At 38.2% G+C, this 19,640-nt stretch overlaps 1 protein-coding gene across 3 annotated transcripts in view; it reads left to right on the forward strand.

Moving 5' to 3' along the window:
* Window positions 1–19,640, forward strand: part of FAM188A (family with sequence similarity 188 member A) — a 71,001-nt gene that overhangs the window by 14,609 nt on the left and 36,752 nt on the right. For 2 of the 3 annotated variants that reach the window (XM_019508350.1, XM_019508349.1), the window contains 6 exons: window positions 3,410–3,461; window positions 5,764–5,878; window positions 7,595–7,668; window positions 8,184–8,263; window positions 10,729–10,799; window positions 12,258–12,338. In XM_019508350.1, coding sequence (XP_019363895.1) covers window positions 3,410–3,461; window positions 5,764–5,878; window positions 7,595–7,668; window positions 8,184–8,263; window positions 10,729–10,799; window positions 12,258–12,338 — 473 coding nt within the window. The remainder of the gene's footprint in view (window positions 1–3,409; window positions 3,462–5,763; window positions 5,879–7,594; window positions 7,669–8,183; window positions 8,264–10,728; window positions 10,800–12,257; window positions 12,339–19,640) is intronic. The other variant, XM_019508351.1, reaches the window with a different exon arrangement.

Consider the following 19,640-nt stretch of genomic DNA (forward strand, 5'->3'; position numbering starts at 1 on the left):
CCCCCTTTTTTTAAATTTTCTGCTGTATGTGTTAAATTGTACAGGGACTATGGAATTTGAACACTATTTCAGTTTTGGCTGGTGCATTATATTTCACTCAATCAGTTTTTTTTTACCTTCTCACTTCTTCCTTTCATCCTAGTTATGGGGGACTTCAGATTCTTCCTGGTTTGCCAAGAACTAAGAGAGGGTATATAGGGATTGATGGCAGTGCAGAGTTCTACCATTGCAAAGGTTAATACCTAAACTGTAACTATTTTTTGGTTCTGCTGCCATGATCAAATAAAAAAAATAAAGGTTGCCAATGTAAGACTTCTTGATGTTGCAGATTTTACAAATAGTAGTCAGTTTGGCAGGTTGATGTTTTTAAGAAATCTAAAAGGTAGGGCTGCCAGTTAATCGCAGTTAACTTATGCAGTTAACACAAAAGCAAATTAATGTGTTAACTTCTTTAATCACACACATTGTTTTGACCAATGGAGTGGAACAGCCAGAACCTGCGTGCACAGCCCTGACTCCAGCCCACCTTGCACCTGCTTCAGATGCACCTGCCCATGCTAAGCAGTGGCAGCAGCTGGGTAGAAGCTGCTGTTCGGCACAGGAGAAAGCAGCCCCTCACCGCTGCTGGGCCCTTGTTGCTGCAGCTGTCCAGAGCCTGCGCCCAGGCTGTGCTGTGGCTCTTCTCTGCTGCTGTTACTGCTGCCTCCAGGCCACCCAGCAGGGTTGTGGTGGCAGTGCAGAGGAGCCACCGGGCAACCCAGGCATGGGCTCCAGGTGGCTGCTGCAAGAAGGGCCCGGCAGCAGTGAGGGGAAGGGGCTGCTTTTCATCCGTGCTGAGCACCAGCTTCTGCACGGCTGCTGCCACTGCTGATTGTGGGCAAGTGAGTCTGCAGCAGGCGGGTGGGGTGGGCAGGGGCGAGGGCTGTGCGCTGTTGGTGGTGGCAGGGAGGAGTTGCAAGGCACACAGGCTGTTGGGGAGGGTGGTTATGATTATTGTTTAACTGTGCGATTCAAATTGTGATTAATTGCAGCTTTTAATCTCACAGTTGATTACAATGAATTTTTTAATTGTTAGTCAGCTCTACTAAAAAGTGAAATATAAGTGTTGTATACATTTCAGTATCTAGTGTACTATTAAAACTTTCAAATATAACTCTTGATATGGCAGTATAGAAAATATTTAATGTAGATTTTCTCTGCCCACCCGTTTTTATACAGCTCTTGTTTCATCCATTCTCTTCTGTTTTTTGTCTTCAGGAAATATTCTCTCCCCTTTTTCTGGGCTATCTCTTTTTTTTCCCCTTTCCCCAGTCTGTTGTGTAACTGTTCCCTGTTCTGCTCTTTCACTCTGTTCGGTAGTAACAAAGTGAAATTGGCTACTGTAGCACCCCATGAATATCAGAAGAATTTATGCTTGCGTGCACACACACACGCACTGAATGTAATTACATTTGTTTCATCTGCTTTTGTGATGTACACCCATGACTTGTTGGCCATGCACTTTATTGTAATAGTAAAAGCTCTCAGGTTCAAAGGTTGCTTTATATATTTATTCCCTCTAACATTTTCCTTTTTATTCATGGATATCTAAATATTCTTTTAAGCTAATGTAGCGGTTCTAACTACTTCTTTTAAGTTACATTAGTTCCCATTTAGGTGTCCTGTTTGTTCTTCTTTTAAAATACTTTGCACAGGTGTTTTCCAAGCATGGTTTCTTTCCCAAGCGAGTATAAGCTTTTCAGCCATTCATCGAGGACGATTAGATGGTGTTTTCCCATTTTCAAAATAATATTCTCTCTTCAGCTGTTTTATTGAGTTGATTCAAGTAGCTTAACTTAAAGCACCAAGAGTAACATTTCTATTAGCTCGTCCATTGGGTAGAGCAAAAGATTTATGACATCTTACATCAAGTAGTTCTGAACTTCCTTATCTGAAAATTCCATAGGACTGTATTTAACAAAGCTCCATAAATTGAGGCTCCTTGGTCAGTCCAGGAATGATTTTCAGGTTCCAACAGGAAAAGTCTTGGCCATACTTGTAGTATCTTCTGCTGTAGTTCAAATATTTAGTTTCCTAGTTTTTTCAAAATGTGTGGCTACATATGTCTGTTTGTACAGATGGATGGAAGGACAACCGTACATGCATACGTGCATATTAAGACTTGTCATAAGTAAGGAATTGTAATAGCTAAGTTTACTTCTTAAACACCGCCTTAAATACATAAGTGGCAGTGCCGAGCAGAAACTTCCTCTCTCTAAATCGCCCGTATTTCTTAATCTTATGTAAATTGCAAGAGTCACTCCATTTTAGGGAGCAACCGAGTGTTTTGGAGGTAGGCAAACTAAGCTGACCTTTCACAATACAACCCTAGTGTACAATTAACTATTCTACTGAAATTTTGAAATTCAGCTCTCCATACTGAATCATACTCTATACTGTATTACTTATGACATATACATGTGACTGATACAGGCCTTGACCATCTATTTAAGTAGATGGAAAAAGTATCTCTGAGAAGTATATGCCTTAACCTTAAATGATGGCATCTGGTTAATCTGTTATATAGGAATAATGAGAAAGTATTTTAGAGTATTAGTGGAGAAAAAGCTACTAAAGTGTATCCTTTTTTTGAGTCTATCTTGTAAGCATGTAAAATATCTAAGGTGTCAAATACTTAAGTACTTGGCACTTGTATTTTTTTAAGTTAGAAGTACATTTTATCTCTCCCTTCCAAAAACACGTGTGAGGGAACAAAAATATAAAGTCTGAATTGAACCTGGGAAGACACTATGTGCTGTATTTTTTTCTAGCTCTAGATATAACAGGGGTGGCTAAGCAGACTTAATTTAAGAGTTATGAAAAGTTTGTTTAAGGAAGAGACAAGGATGTCTGGAACTATTCTAGTTAAGAGTTTTTGCAATGAAGAAGGGAAAAAAGAAAGAAAAATACAGCTTTGTTACATTGCCACTGCTCTCTAAAATGATTCAAATAATCATGCTTGCTTTTCTCTAGAAATAGTACTTCTAGTTGACTTGCAAAATTGTTTCTGGTATGCTTATGCTTATGCTCATGGAGTTTGTAACAATCAACTTACACAAATTTAACAATTTACTTTTTTTTCCAAATATTTTAAAGGCTGCAAACTCCAGTGGCTCTGTACTCTTAAAAAGATACTGTCATTTAATCCAAATATTGGTATATTCCTTGATTTTGTAAGCTGAAGACCCTTATTGTTGCCTTGAAGTAGATTGTACCAGTCACTTACAAAATTGAAACCAAAATTTAGATTTCAAAAAGAGGGGAAATAAAATTTAAAAATAATTGAAGCTTGAAAGTATACTAGCTTGCTGTGTGTATCTTGTGTCATTTTTTGCCATGTGTAGTGCTGAAAAGTGTCTCTTGTGTATAGCTGCCTTGGCTGTCGAAGAGCTTGGCTTTGAGCGATTTCATGCATTAATTCAGTAAGTAACATGTTGGAACATTTAAAATACACTAATTGTCACACTAATATTCAGAATCTCCATGTTGAATGGCAAGGGTTTTTTATATGACATACAAATGAGGTCAAACTGAATTTAATACTGTTTGAACAATCTTCATCTGTGCACTGTATTTTTTTACCTTTGAAAGGGAAACAGTACTTTGTTTCTCTTCCTCCCTCTGCCCCCCCCCTTTTTTTTTTTTTTTTTTTTTTTTTTTTTTTTTTTTTTTTTTTACTAGGACCAAAACATTACAGATTCCTTGTCTAAAATATTTGACTCTTGCATTTTGCTCTTGACTACTTTAAGATCTTTCACAGGTAGATTTAATAGACATTAGGGCTGGAGGGGATGATCATGCGTGGTTCCTTCCAGCCCTAATATCTGTGAAATCTACCTGTGAAAGAACTTACTGTAGTCAAGGGCAAAATGTAAGATTCAGATATTTTAGACAAGGTAGTTACAAGGCTTTAAAAGAAACTAAACTTCTAAACTTGATTTGATAAATTCTTTAAAAATTATTCTGGCTGAAATGCTTGTTTGATTTGAAATTCCAGAAGCAGTTTGTAGCACAGGCTATCTGTCTGTAACATAGGGCAGAAGTATTTTGAGAAATTTCACCTTAACAGATATCCCTGATGCTCTCTTTTTTAGCTTTAGCACTGTTCATTCTTGTTTTTGTACAAATCCTTCGTAAGATTACATGCCATTAGATTTGTCTTGGAGAATGATCATTTTGTTTTCAAAACACATAGTTTATATTTTATTTTTGTACAAGAGTATAAGGAGCAAACTGAGAACACTGGTAGAAGCTCAAGAATATTTTTGCTAAAATGCAAATTTCTAATTAAAACTCAAATGACCTTTAGCTTATCACCCTCCCTACAGGGATAAGTAAGAAAATGGTCTTGGTCCATAATTTTTTTAAGCCATTTACATGATGGAGGAAGGAATTGTGAGAAGCTCTGACTTCTGTTGCCTAACTCTGCTACCAGCTCTTGTCCCTTCCCTGGTCTTGCACTATGGCCTTTGATATTTATCCTTGTCAGTTTCATGCAGCCCACTTCACTGGGAATACATACCTTTTCTATGCCTTTTGAACCGAGCAGAGGGGCAGGGTAGGTTTCAGAAATTTTTGTCTCCTGTGCTTCTTTTCTGAGATTACAAGGTATGTTTTGTCCTTAATAACCTCGGTAACCTTTTCCTCATGCAAAAATAAATTTGTACTATAACTATACAAAGTTATTCAGAAAAAGGTTGTATTAAAAAAAAATATGTGGAACATAAAGAAATGGCTTGCTTAATATGCCTAGTTTTATACTTGCTGTACACTAAACGAGTAAGGTACGCAAAGCTCCAGTTACAGAAAATAAGATCAGTGCTTACATATTCCAGAACAGCAATCTGGCCCCGGCTGCATGCTGTCCCCAAACAAAGCAAGCAGCTCACTGTGCTGCATTCAACGAGAGCTCTTCCTCTCTCCCTCCTCACCCCTGTTTTTCACTTAAGGTCTAGCTGCCTGTTTGAGTATACCTATCATCATCGAGGGCAGTTATCTAATTGTTCACACCAGTTTTCTGCCTGTTTTTTACTTATAAATTCTGTTGCACATATTGCTTTCTGTTAAGGCTTTGTGCAGCCAACATCTATGATGATCATATTCTCAATGTGATTTTAATAGCCGCCTTTTTAAAGGCTTCAGTAATGATTTGTCTGAGGCTGCATTTCAAAGACTAGTCTGCCATTGAATAAAGTGGCTTCTGATGGGGCCATCTTTATCATTTATTGAGGAAAGTAATTTCATAGGTCGATGAACATTTTTCTAAAAGTAAAACCTGCCCCCCTCACTTAGCTTGACTAACACTCAGTTTAACATGTAATAACAAATACCACTCTGCAGATAGACCTACTCAGTTCATTGCAATTTAAAAGATGGTTAATAACTATTAATCTCTTCATTTAGTACTAATTCACAATTTTATGCCATCTGCAAAAGATAGAATACACAATCTAAAGTCATACTTGCATATCAATAGAAAAATATTGTGTGAATTGCTACAAACTTCTCTAAAATCATCTGCTCTCTCTGGTAAATAGGTAAATACAAATGGTTTGTGATGTGTATGTTAACTGCAGAAATTACTACATTTTGATCTTTACAGTAATGGCAACTTTACTCTCCTTTATTTACATAATTTCATATTTAGTCCAAACATTGTTTTTGTTTCTGTTGACACTGTTCTAATGCTTCATCTAAATTAATTCTCCCATTTTCTGTTTTTAGCAAGCAAGCGTTCAGAAGCTTTCCAGAACTCAAGGATGCAGTTTGGGATCAGTATTCAATGTGGACAAACAGATTTGGAGTATTGCTGTTTCTGTATTCTGTGATATTGACCAAGGTTTGTTTTTGAAAAGAAAATATTTGATTGTTCCCTTTTTTCTTTGCTTGGAGGTCAGCAGCAAACTCAGACTTTGTTCTAAATTTATGGTTAGAATGGCCAAATTATTAATGCTGCGAGGGGGCATCCAGCCCAAAAACTTGTAAATATAACTTTAAAATTAATTTTATGTTCTGAATGCTGTCTGGTATTTTGTAGTGGTGTAGAAAAGGGGTGGCCCGTATTCTTGCATTTAAAACAACTTATCTGTGTTTGGTGTCTTCCAACTCTGTCTGATTAAGATCATATTCAGCCTAGAAATCAGAAACTTGGGTTTCATTTGTGGGGGGGGTGTTGTTTGGTTTTTTTTTACCTGGTAAGTGAAATCCATGGAAAAAAGAAAATTGCTCAGAAGATCTTCTTGCAGAGCACCTGCTGATTGCTTATTTTATTAGAGTTGTAGTTGTCTGTTACCATCCCTATGAAATGGCCCATGGGGCTTTCAGTATCCCAGCAGCATAAGTGTGTAAGTTGTTCTTCATTAGTTCTCAGCATGTGATCCCTCTTAGGTAGGTCTACACTATGTCCCTAGTGCTCTCAGGGATGGATATTTTTAAACATGTCCTCCAGGTGCTTTCACTTACAGACACTAAACCCAGAAGTGCACCCCTAGAACATTTTCAGGTTCAACATGTGTAAAAGGAACATGTGCAGGGTGGGAGGTTCCCTCCACAGAAACTATAGATGTGTAGATCAGTGATTCTTAATCAGAGTGATTCAGCACCTTGCAGTGCCTTGAGGTCCTTTCAGATATGCTTCACGGTGCTGTACAATGTTGGCATTGTTAGGTGTGCAAACTTCATTCACAAGATAAATCTTCCAAATAGGAATTCATAGTGTTAAAAATATCCTGACCTGCTGTGGCTTGAGTTCTTCGAACAGAAAATTGCTCTATTATTTTTCTTTAATCAAAAAAAAAAAAGTGAAACCTAAGTTAGCATTTTTGAGAGGTTCCTTTTACGTGATGAAGGCTGAGAACCACTGGTGTAAATAGACCCTTTGTGTCCATTATTTCTGTCTTCTGCTCCATCTGGTGTCTTTGGGATTGCATGGATGTTGGTGAGGCAAGAACGGGCCTTGTACACTTAACACTGTGATGCTGCACAGACAGGAATAGCATCCTTTTTTGCTGTCCCACAGATGCGTGTTCTGTAGTGCTAAACAAACAAGTAAAACTTTTGTAAAGTAATTGGAATAAAGTAAAAGCAGACCTGTTTATATGTTTTCTAGTTTGTTTTTCAGTTGCTGGTGTGCTCTTATATAATCAAAATGAGATCCATTGGTTGCCATTCCCTTTCCTTCCCTACTCAACAGACCCTTCCATCTTACTATTTTGCATCCTTCTACCAGAGGAAGGTTTGAAGACTGCTCTTCATTTTAGGACCAGTACATGCTAATTTTTTTGTGGCAGGATTATACATTATTGACACGCATTGCCTCGCAGGTTTGTAACGTTTACTATCCCAAGGATGAAGGACATAGTTTAAGTCACAGTTTCAGGTCTCTGTATGGTAAAAGCATTACATTGCAGCCAGACTGTATAGGAAGCCTCTGTTATGTCTTGTCTGATTGTTACTTTATATGATATCTCCTAGTTTTAAATGTGTATTCTTTCTTTAATGAAAAAAAAAAACATTTTATAAATATTCCAGTGAGTAGTTTCTACTTTATCTCTAGGGTATTGAAAACATAAAAAATGAAATTGAAGACTCAACAGAGCCATTAATAGATCCTGTTTATGGCCATGGAAGGTAAGTTGGCAATAATGATTTTATGCTTGCTACCACTTACATTTTTACCAGAATAATTCATTAATAATGTTTTTTGCTGTACAGTAATAGACTAATACTTTCCAGTGTTTCTCTAAGTTGTTATTCTTTTATAAAGTTGGCCAGTTTGCAAAGGATGAAGAGAATTCAGTTGTCATTCTACAGTTAATAAAAGCAACTTAATTGCAATATAATTTTTGTCTGAGTTCTTGGTAGCTCCACTGTGCAGCCTTTTGGTTTTAAGAAAATATCTTCTTAATACTGAACAACAAAAGCATATAAATTTTTATGAGAGAAGTTAGCAGTACTGCATTTAAATGTGCTGGTAGATAAGTGTAGATTATCTCAGCAATAACAAAAATAAGCAGTGAAAAAATAGTATAGTAAATACTTACTAAGATATGAGTAATTTTTCTTTGTTTTGTTAAAGAGTAAGTAAATTGTCAGAATTATATTGCATGTTAAATTTTCATAGGGTCTTTATTTCCATTGCATAGCCAAAGCTTAATTAATCTCTTGCTGACGGGACATGCTGTGTCTAATGTGTGGGATGGAGACAGAGAGTGCTCAGGAATGAGTAAGTAAATTCTAGTTCATATTTTAACCTAATTGTATGTGGTATAGCAGTTGTATGCTAGAAACTTGTATCGGTACACGTGTTATCTAGTTCTGTAGATGAGAAGCTACTATACTGTCCTTTAGTTCAGTGTGTTCATCAAATAGAAATAATACCTAAACATAAACCTCGAAGAGTTTTGTGAGGATTAGGCAGCTAATATTGATGCACAACTTAGCATAACTTTAAAAAATCATTTCAGTTGTGTGTGGGGGATAGTAAATGGAGTTCTGGCCCCAGACTATCCAAATTGGTTGGGGTGGGTTGTGCCTTACAATTGTACAGAGGGCATATTTTGATCAGTTACATTAGATTCTAAAGTTCCCCTGTTTTCGGTAATGAAACTGCAGTTGCTGCATTGGCAACACCACTGCTTTTTCTTTTCCGCTCATTCTGGCTGTTTTTGTTGACTTCTTTTTTGGTCTCCTTTGGTTGCCTCCCTGTCTCTTGCTTTTTTATCATCATCTTTTCAATTCCTTGAAGTATTTCAAACCCTAAAGCAATTTTATTCAGACCCACTTATTGGTAAAGGTGTATTTGAAACTTCAGTATTTATAAAATTGAACAAATATATGATACTAATTCCTGATAAAGTTATGACTTGTTCATGTGTTGCCTTTTAATTTCAGTTAGGATAGGTTTTCCCTGGTGTGTCATAACATTAGAAATTAATATTTTAAGCAAACTTGTATTTTTGCTTAGTTACTAAAAAGGTATTGAATTATAATATGTAGGCATTCAAAACTTTTGCAGGTAGTATAAAATACTCTTAACTCATGAAATTACAGAAGTGCGAGATACTAGGTAACTCTTTTCCTACAAATTCCTAGTCAATATAATTTATTCAGGAAATTATCTCTGAATGTGTTTCACTCTGACCACATATACTTTTTCCTTTACCTGGTCTTGGTATTCTCTCTTATTCCTATACCTCTCCATATCTAGAACATGTTTTTCTATTTGTGGTACCCAATTTATTTTGAGTCCTGTCTTTGAAACTCATCTTTATTTTCTTCATGAAGCATTTTGGTGGACTGTAGAAGATCTTACTGGTTTAATTTAATTGGGTCATGTGCATCAGTCTGGAAGGTGGCAGTTTCACCTGAAAGAAGCCCCAATATAGTATACAATGCTGTACCATGTTAAGTACAATTCTGTGAGAACTTCTGCATTATGTCTTATTGACACTAGGTGACAGCATTCTAATGTTAGGTGAACTGCTTCAACTTAAGCTTCTTTGGGTAAAAGTGATATCTTTTATTAGACCAACTAAATAGTTGGAAAAATTATTTGAATTTCTGCAGAAGCAAGAACAGACCCAGAAAATTGGCACTTTTTTGCAGTCTATGATTTTTTTCTTCTTTTGTCTGATACCCACACAGTAGTTGCAAAAGTTTTGTTAGCAAAGTTGCAGTATTTTAGTGGTCCATGAATTATATGAAAAGCAAGGTTTTTTTAGTGATATCTTTTGTTGGACCAACTGTATAGTTAGGAGAGAACTTAGACAAGTATTTAGGTCTGGGGAAAAAAGCTTACTGACTTCTCCGGCAGGAAGCCAGAGCCACCCACCATAATCTGCCGTGCTGGGCAGGGGGTGTGGAATTTATCCAGCAATAACTCTTCTTTTTACATGTCACAAGAAAGTAGGCAGTTCTGTAACCCTTGTCAGATCTTTTTCTCAGTGGTTATTTGAACGTTCATTATATAAAAGCAGTTTCTCTGGGCTGCTATGTACCTGGAAGGGAGAAAATGTCTACCTGAAGTGCCATTCCCCTTAGTACCTAACTAATAGAGAAGCCAGATATTCCGTATTATACCTTGGCTGCTTTAAATATCACTTGTATTTGGCTTGTTCAGTATTCTCTTAAGAATTCTGAAATCTGTGGGTTCCTGTATTGCTCTTTATAGAGCCCTTATGTAGCAATGTGACCATAAGAGTTCAATTTAGTGTCTAAACCTACTGAAGTCCCTGTCTTAGTTCTGTGTGGGTTATGTATCATATATTCAAAACAGTTTTCATTGTTACTATGGATACTTAAGAAAACAACTTAGTCAATAAATAGACCTTAATCAGTGAAATAATTGTGATATTTGGTTGCTTGTGTCTGCTGTCCCTGGCATTGGAGAAACTTCAAATTTTTACATCATTCAGTCTAACAACTTTCTGAAACAAAGCTGTAACCAGCAGGCTTCTGTTAAAACTAAGTCAGTTCTATTCATTTTATAAAAAAAGTATTGAAGCCTGTAGCTAATTGACCTTACCTAAACCTTTTTTCTACTCTTTTTAAAAAATTAGCATGGTTTTGTATGCTTATTATTTGATATCATGTTATTTTGAAGGAATTTTTAGAAGAAAGTGAAAATGGCTGAAACCAGGCTTTTGTATTTTTTGTGTATTAAAATGTTTGGGATTTGTTTTTAAACAGAACTTCTTGGCATACATAAACAGGCAACTGTAGGCTTTTTGACCGTAATGGAATCTCTGAGATATTGTAAGGTAAGCTGCCTCTTTTGTGTAATTTTAAAATGTTTTCTACTTCTGCAGCATTGTGGTCTTCTGAAAATATCTTCAAGTGTTGAAGAGTATAATCTTGAGGAATATTATTTAGCAGTAATACTTCTGGCTTCAAACTGAAACAGGATAAAGTTATGCAACAATGGATCTCTAATGATGTTAAATAAATTGTTATAAGTAAACTTTGAAAGGAATTGTTATACAGTGATGCTATTCATTCACTGAAGAGTGACTATGGTTAGCTGGTGGGAGTTTCTCCTTGACCAAAATAATGAGTTGCATGTAAAAGTCTGGCTTCTCTCAGAAATACTATCAGTTTCACAACGTTTTGAATGAACTAGTAAAACTAGTTTGAGTAACTAATATCACCTTTTCTGGTCACCCTCAGTACTTTAAGAAAGAAAGAAAACACTGCAGGGGAAATTGACAAATGGTGGTATATTAACAATTTAATTTTCTATTAATCTTCACTTTTTTTTGTTTAGTTAAGATTAAATCCCAAGGAGACAGATGTTGTGTTTTAGAACATTCTTTTTGCAATTCTGAGGTTGCTGCCACTGTTTCCTATATTAGAAACAAAAGCAAAATGCCACAGATACTGACTTGGTATTTTTGGTGCTTTTTAGTATCTCTTTGTTCCAGTTACAATGCTTTTTGAGTGTCGTGTGTAGGTGTCCTGGCATGTTTAAAAATCGAAAACAAAAAAATTACAGATTCTTGTGGTACAGAACCTTAGTTTCCTCAGTCCTGAAAGCTTCATTTAGGAGACAGTTGTAAATTTTTGCTATTGCATTTGTAATACTTTGGAACCTTGACATTGATATTCTTTAGTTATCTTTATGCATGCACACTACTGTTATGGTAGCATTTCTAAAAGGGGTTGTTCACTTGTTTTTGTCTTCCTTGATTCCTTTTGACTTGCCTAATGCTGTCAGCGTATTTTGTAATCCTTGCAAATACCTAAAAATGTCAGAACCTCAATGTATCAATTATGCATGTCCCTTCATTTAAACGGGTACGCAGCAGTCGACTGAGGTAGACATAAATACATTTCATGTACTGCATTTGGTATAATGTCCTAGGCTCTGGGGTATTGAAGAGGTTTTCCTTTCCCAAGTGAGGTGATGACGACATTCATTTTGGTTTGAAAAAAGACCAAGAACTATATTTGATGGGTCTGGTTTTTTATTTCTTTCCTCTTTATTTTGATTATTTAAATATAGATTCTTTGTATTGTATACCTAGTCAAATCGATCAACCAAGTGGACTTCTGCCTTACTAAGGGTAGAAGCAGTGGTGCTTTTAACCCAGAATGCTAGCAGCAGCTCTACTGAGGGTCAAAGAACAAAATTACTTCATATTGCTTTTAGAGAGGGTGGCTGGCAGTTTCACTAAATATATAACTGTTTTTGTTGTGCTTTTACATTTTTTTTCTCTAAGGTTGGCTCCTACTTGAAATCTCCAAAGTTCCCTATTTGGATACTTGGCAGTGAAACACACCTCACAGTCTTTTTTGCCAAGGTATGATAACTTTGGTTTCTGTTATTTGACTCTACTTAGTTAAATTCCATATAAGTCCAGTGTTCAGATCTTGCTACAATGTAAGTTTCTTCTGCCTTTAATATAAAATTTAAATCACTGAGCATTTTTAAACAAACCTTTCCATTTTTAAACACTCTTCCCTTAAAAACATGTTTGTTCAAAAAGTTTCATTAATATATTTGTAAGTTTAGGAAATCTTTGTTTTTTCTAAGCTGAAAGTATCAGATTTAAAAAGAAAACAAACTTTTCAGCCACTGATTTTTGTAGTTTACTATGCCATAGGTGTTATGTGTTCAATCTCAAATTGCTGTAATTGTGGGAAAGATTGAAAGCAGTGTATAGTGGCAGATTGCAACTCTATCTGTCTAACAGTGCTTTTTGCACATTTTAATGATTGGAGAAGAGGTAAATTAAAAATCCTTAATGAATATCTTTATATGCATGTATATTAACTGTTTAAAATCAGCTGGAAAGCATTTTAACATTTGCAAACTTTACAACATACAGAACTTTTGAGGTAAGTTTGAAATAAGTTCTTATTCAGTTTATAAACCATATATTGAATGTTCTACAGACACACTTGGTATTCCTTTATCTGTAGATGTAAAAACATTTTCCCTTATTAGTTTAATTTTACCTCCCCTCTCTGAAAAGGTATCATCTGCATAAAGTTTCTTAACTGTAGCTAAGACTTGAAGTGGTGGCTTTTAATTAAAAGAAAGCTGCTAGTTTTTCTTATCCCTAACTCAGAAATCCTACAGTGAGAACTTTCTTATGTATGAATCCTGAAACAAGAACTGAAACTTAGGACAAAGTGAAAACACAGGAACAGTGGTCTCCATGGGTTATAGCTTCTACGAAGATTTATCTTGAAAATTAATATTGTATGTTTCCTGTTACACTGTTTCTGCTGTCTTAAAAATAGCAGGCTCTTTTTTTGGTGAATTTGTCAGTGTCTTCGTTTCCATTCTCTCCCCTGTCCGTTTGTCAGACACACTGGCAGTGTCTTGGTTTCCATTTTCTTCCATTTTCTCCCACTAAACATAAAAACTCTTCCTTAGCAGTTCTACCCAAGGAGAACTTTTTACATCATTTGTAATTTAATATTGTCATATGTGACCTTTACCTTCATTGGGAATATTAAGAGCATAATATTTGGTCCCTCTTATCTATTATAGAATTGGTATCCTACTGCACAGATACCAACTTGTGGGCAGTGCACTGCGCCCACATTTCCAAGGCAAGTGGGTCTCAGCGTTGTTATTTCTGGGTCTTGAGGTCTGAGCCTAGGATTAGGTCATGTTATCTGATGCCCTGCCTTGGTGTATTGGGAACTCCTGTCTAGTCCTCATGGACAGAAATCAGTGTCTAACACTTGTGCCCCCAGTTCCAGTTCTGTATGCATTCTTCCTAGAGCTTCACCAAAACAGTGATGTCCAACCCTTTTTTGCCCTGTGGGCCAAATAAGCAGTCAGGTCTGACTGCAGGGGGTTGTGCAGCCTGATCCTCATTTGCCTGCCAAGGGCAGGGCAGACTGACTCCAGTCCAGGTGCATGGGGGGAGAGGAACTGAGGTGGAATGGCCCTAATCCAGATGGGAGCAGTGCAGAATGGCCCTGATCAGGATATGTAAGGGGTGGGGGGAAGCAGCCAGATCCTGATCCAGATCTATAGAGTGAAGGCAGGAGAGGATGGCCCTGGTCTGGATGCACATGGGAGTGGGAACAGAGACAGTGGCCCCAATCCAGATGTGTGCAGGGACTTGGGTGGGGTGGGGCATTTGGGCTCTGATTTAGGCACATGAGTACAGGTGAGGGGAGCAGCCCAGCTCGATCTGAATGCATGGGGGGTGGACCCTGTTCTGGCCACTGCACAAGCGAGGGTGGATCCAGCTGCTTGGAGCTTCCGCTGCTCCCTGCTGCCAAGTTTTCCCACCTGTGCTGATCCCTGTGGGCTGTGTCACAGCTCTGCAGGCTGGATTTGGCCCACGGGCTGGAGGTTGAGCAACCTGACCTAGATTAACAATTCTTAAACAGGATGTCTTGAGATCCTTTCAAGGGTGTTGGAAGGTGCCACACAATGTCAACATTGTTAGGTGTGCAGACATGTTTTGCAAGATGAACCCAGAAATGTCAAACAGAAATTCATAATGTTAAAAACTGTATAACCTTTTGAGGTCTTTTAGAGCAGTTCTTCTTTGAAAAGAACTCGATTATTTTTTCTGTAGTCAAAAATTGAATGAAAAATAAGAACTGACATTTTCTGACTGCTACCTTGAGTCTGAGGACTGCCTTGAATCTAAAAAGGTTGAGAATGATTGGCTTAGACCATGGGTACTCTAGATTCCTTGTTAATTGTTAATAATACCTTTGGGCACAGCATAGTTGGACTATCAGTTTGGCAAAGAATTATAATAATCACAGTGACTCATTTTAAGAGGACTAGAGAGAGAGAAATTAAGAGTACCCCAGTGCTCTTCCTGCCATGGCAGGGGGTTGGACTAGATGATCTGCCCAGGTCCCTTCCGACCCTAGAAACTATGAAACTATAAAATAGCCAAGATCTTGAAATATACCCTTGCAGTTTTATGATTTTGCTCCTCCTGAGGTTTCAGACTGAGCAGGATTTTTCTTTCCTGCAAATCTTACTTTTTGTGCAGTGGTCAGTCTACTTGTTCAGAACAGGCTCCTACTCTTCAGTTGAGTTTCTCTTCTTAACCATGTGTTTTCTTTGGACCTATCACCCTCTTTCCCCAGGCTTTGTTCCCTTCCAAGAGCACAGCCAGTGGAAGCACAGCCCCTGCTGGTTGTGCAGCAGTATGGGTGCTGCTGGTTGTGGAGCAGAGTGGGTGCTGCTGAGCAGGCAGTGCAGCAATGTCGGTGCTACTGATTGGCCAGGCAGGGGATGGAGTTTCTATGTGCTCTATGCCTAGAGACTGACACCCTACTCCAGTAGTTGGGTCATTCACCTGGAATGTGGGAGACCCGAGTTAAAACTTCCGCTCTGTATTGGGCAGAGTAGGGGTCAGGCATTTTCCTGTGCAGATTAGCTGCCTTGAGTCTTAAACCCCATCCCTTTTCTCTGCATTTCCTTTTGGGATTGCTTAGGTCATTTCCTATCCAATGGACTTTAAAGACTCCCTTTCTTAGGTATGATATTCAGGGTTGAAGATTCTGCTCCCTGGCAGGATGCCTAGAAGGTAGGAATTACAATACTCAAGGTAAGGTACTTTGAGAATCTAGCCCTTATGCACCCTCTACACTGGTATCATACAGTTAACTAGTTTGCTTGTGTAGTTGGTCTTAAGGTGCAGCTAAGTACTTATACAACAAACAGCTCTAACCAGCTGTAAAGTTAAACTTCAAAATGTGTGCTAACTTTATAGCTGGTTGCTGGTGAACTTTAATTTGCACATGTAGCAGGGTCATCCCTATAGTCATGGAAGTGCACCATGCTTTGCATAAAACCCCTAGGACTCAGGGGTGCATGAAACCCCTGACCCTTGGATCACAGCTGCCACAATCCCCCCAGCACTAGGGGTGTGTGGGGCATCCCTGGGGCTGGGAGTCATTCAGCTGAGGGGGCCTTCTAGCTGTGGGAGCTTGCTAGGGGGGGCTTGGGATCAGGCTTCCTCAGCATCAGCAATAAGGGACAGTGGGGTCCAATGCACAATCCCACAACTGAACCTCCTGCTATACATGTGTGGCATGGCAGGAGCTGTGACTGGATTGCACATTAGATCCCATTGCACCTTTACCTGCATGTGTAGCAGGGGCCTTAGTGATTAGTGTTTCTTTACATCATTTTTGGGAAGAAATTACTTTTACTTGGTCTGTTGAGGTACTTTCAGTCCTGTGTATGGTCATAATTTCTGAGCTCAACTCTTCAAAACTCAAACTATACTTTTTTTTATGAATTGTAATGCCTTTAAACATAGATACAAAAGATACTTACTGCAGCTAGGAAAGACACCTTATAGTGAGATGTCAGCTGTAAATATCTTTCAGGAGAACCAGAACATCTTAACAATTGGCTAGCAACATCTATTCAGTCTTTTGAATAGATGTATGCAGTCCTCAGATCCTGGGACAGTGGGGTGGAAACTTAAGAATTCAGGGTTCTTTCTTGCCTCTACCTATTGGATGAAGGTTCTTTTTTTACTAAAAAGGCATTTGAATTGGTAGAAAGCAAAGAGTACTGCTTTCATAGAAAGGAAAGGCAGATTCTACTTCACTGAGTACTTTTAAGAGCCATAAATACTCAGGTTTTAGACTGAAGGGTAACTTAAGGGCCAGAAGGGTACTGCCAGCACCCATTCAGGCATTGGTACTGTGATTTACGTTTATATGTTGTTCAATATACATGAACTGTTACCAGAGTCCTGGTTAGTGATACCTTGTGTTTACTATCTTTCAGCAGAAATATTTGGTACTGAAAAGTGAAATTGCCTCAGAAGGGTGGTTTCTCTTAGTTCAGATTCCCTGCTGCTCTCCTGCAATACCATTGGAGTCTTGACATTAGTAGAAAGTATGACCTTAGTACCAGCTAGAGTGTGCTCAGAGTACCCAGAGAACATGCTAACTGCTATGCTTTGCTACTGAGTTTTTGAGGACAAAATGTAACTTTACCAGTTTGGACATTGGAGTCAAGATAGATATATTGGCCTGTTTGCTTCTGGGAGACAGAGCACTAAATGAAGCGCTCCTGGGCACCCTCCCCTTTTGCACAGGACCCAATTAATATTACCATGGGGTAACATTATGCAAGAAAGACCAGCATTTGGTTTTCCAAATAAAGGCTAAGTTCCCTTGTCAGCTACTCCCCAGTGGCAGTTTTATCACCAGCTCATCAAGCTCCACCATTGTCAAAGCAAACCTTTCACTGCTCACAAAAGGAATTGCAAGGAGGAGACCTAGTTCCAGTATATACTGTCATCCTTGGTTAAGGCAGTAGTACCCAAGTCATCTATTTCCAGCTGAGATGACTACAGGACAAAACAGGAACTATTAAGAATTGCTGGTGTATTGACAATTCTATCTGGATAAACATGGATGTTCAGTGTGCTTCAGTGTCCAGGTATCTTGCAGTGTCTGGGTATCTGATTAACTGAGAACTCTTAAATCCTGCCAAGTGGCTCTAACAGATGCTTATCTTTCTACTTTCAATACAGAAGAGAATTGAGTGCCACTGAAAATTTTGGTGCTTAAACCTATTTTTCCCTCACCTAGTTCACTAATAGTAGTGAATTAACTGATGTACTAAATCAACCTAAAGCTTCAAAGCAAAGAACTCCCAAATTGAAGGCATTTGGAGGGAGAAAGCTGACCTCAGATGTCTAAATAAGAATTGATAACTACCAAACCTTGTTTCTAAAGCATGATTTTATTAATTAGTTTGGGGCATATGGAGACTTACAGAAACATTAACTGGACCCAGGTGACTTTTCCTCATCCCTACTCAGAGATGATTCATGTGGGAACAATCTTTGCTCACAAAACAGTAAAAGCTCAACATAGGAAAAGTGTCTTACTTAAACTTCCAGTTCCCCTGTGCTCTGTCTCCTTTCCCTGAAAAGAGGTTGACGATCCATTCTGTACCACTCAAGTGTTCTGGGGAATCACCTCCATGTGTTGTGTATTCATTTTTCAAAACTAACTTTAAACATTCCTGCCTGCTGTTGCTAGAGTGCTACAAGAGCTTCAGTCAGGAGACGGTGTTCTCTCAGATGCAGAATAAAGGATCACCCACCTTGGGTTGCTGCATCACTACATTTCAGACTTAAGTTAAAATGCAGTAAGTAGCTCAGTCTGCCCACAAGGAGTTGCTTGTATCATTCTAACTCAGTTGTTCTGCTGTTATTAGTGACTCTTGACTGCAGATTGCCTGTCAGTATTTCTTCAAGGAACTCATCCAAATTCTTTTGAGTTAACATCTATTGAAAGCTTTATTAGTCTGACCTTAGTTGTCCATAGCCTGTTCTCTCAGATGCTTTAAATTTGTCTTAGCGTAGGCTTGATATTTTATAGATGTTCATTCTGTTTGCAGCTTTTTACATTTTCTCCTGTCATGTTTCATCACTTGTTCATTCTGCTTATCTTTCAGCAATCTTCTATTAACTTTTATAACTGCCATTCTCAGGCTTCACTCTTGTTTCCCTCTGCCCCCTCCCCCCAAGGAATTTGCTTTTGCACTTAGCCTGCTGTGAATGCAAGGTGCTGTAGCTTTTAATATCACTTAACACTTGTGCCGTATATAGACTAGAATAGTGTTGCTAAAGCACATAACTGGGAACAAGGAGATATTAGTTCTGTTTGTCCCCATGTCATGCATTTCCTTGTGGGCATAAACAATGACAGTTTAGAGATTTTTTTCTAGTTTTAACACAAGACTATTAGTCTGAATCAGCTGCTGTTTCCATACGGGGTGGAGTTCGTAAGTACCTGCATGACCCCTTCTCACAAGGAATGTGACCAGTTCATGATCTTTACTGTATTTTACCTTTCAACACCACTGTGACAAAAAGATATGCTGTTATTCCCATTCTCTAGCTAGAGGACTGAATGGTGGAGAGACAGATTCCAGTGTTCCAGAATCATAGTGAATTTATGAGGAAGCAGGAATTTGAACTGGGGACTTCAGAGACTTTGTCTCTGAATGATTGTTTCTTACTGTTCCCATCGCTTAATAACCAACAGAAAGTTCTTAATCTAAAGTGCAGAAAACAATAATTTAACTCTGTCTCTCAAATCAGTATAGAATTCAGGGGAAGCAAAAAGAATTGGACATGCGTCAACTTTATCGGACCTTTTCTTGTTCATTGGCATTGGTCTTCCTGTTCACTGACTTACAGACATTTGCTTTCTCTTGGGAGATTTGCTGCTCTCCTAGGAGAAACCATGAGTACACAAATGCTAAAATGTTTCTTCCTGAGTGGAAGTGGTGCTTCGGGGGACAGATAACCTGGAAACACCCAGGGTTAAATCATTCCAGGAGTTTCTTTAGGAAGAATGAATATCTATACAAACTTACCCTTCAGAGAGATACCACAGCACAATTCTCCAGTAGCCCAGGTGCTTTGCTACAACTTCCTCTCTCTCCTCCACCCTTCCCCCAGAGACGGTTTGTTTCTGGGCTGGATTCTACCACTAAAGCCAAGCCTGGACCATAATGAAGATATCCCCAAGTAAATGTATCTTGGTTTACTTTTGGACATCTTGAATCTGTACAGGAGATGGTTCGTATTGGAATATTAAGGAAGCATTTTTAGCAGGTGGAACAAATC

The sequence above is a fragment of the Gavialis gangeticus genome, unplaced genomic scaffold (assembly GCF_001723915.1).
Source record: "Gavialis gangeticus isolate Ggan-Ray unplaced genomic scaffold, GavGan_comp1, whole genome shotgun sequence".
NCBI classification, from domain to species: domain Eukaryota; kingdom Metazoa; phylum Chordata; order Crocodylia; family Gavialidae; genus Gavialis; species Gavialis gangeticus.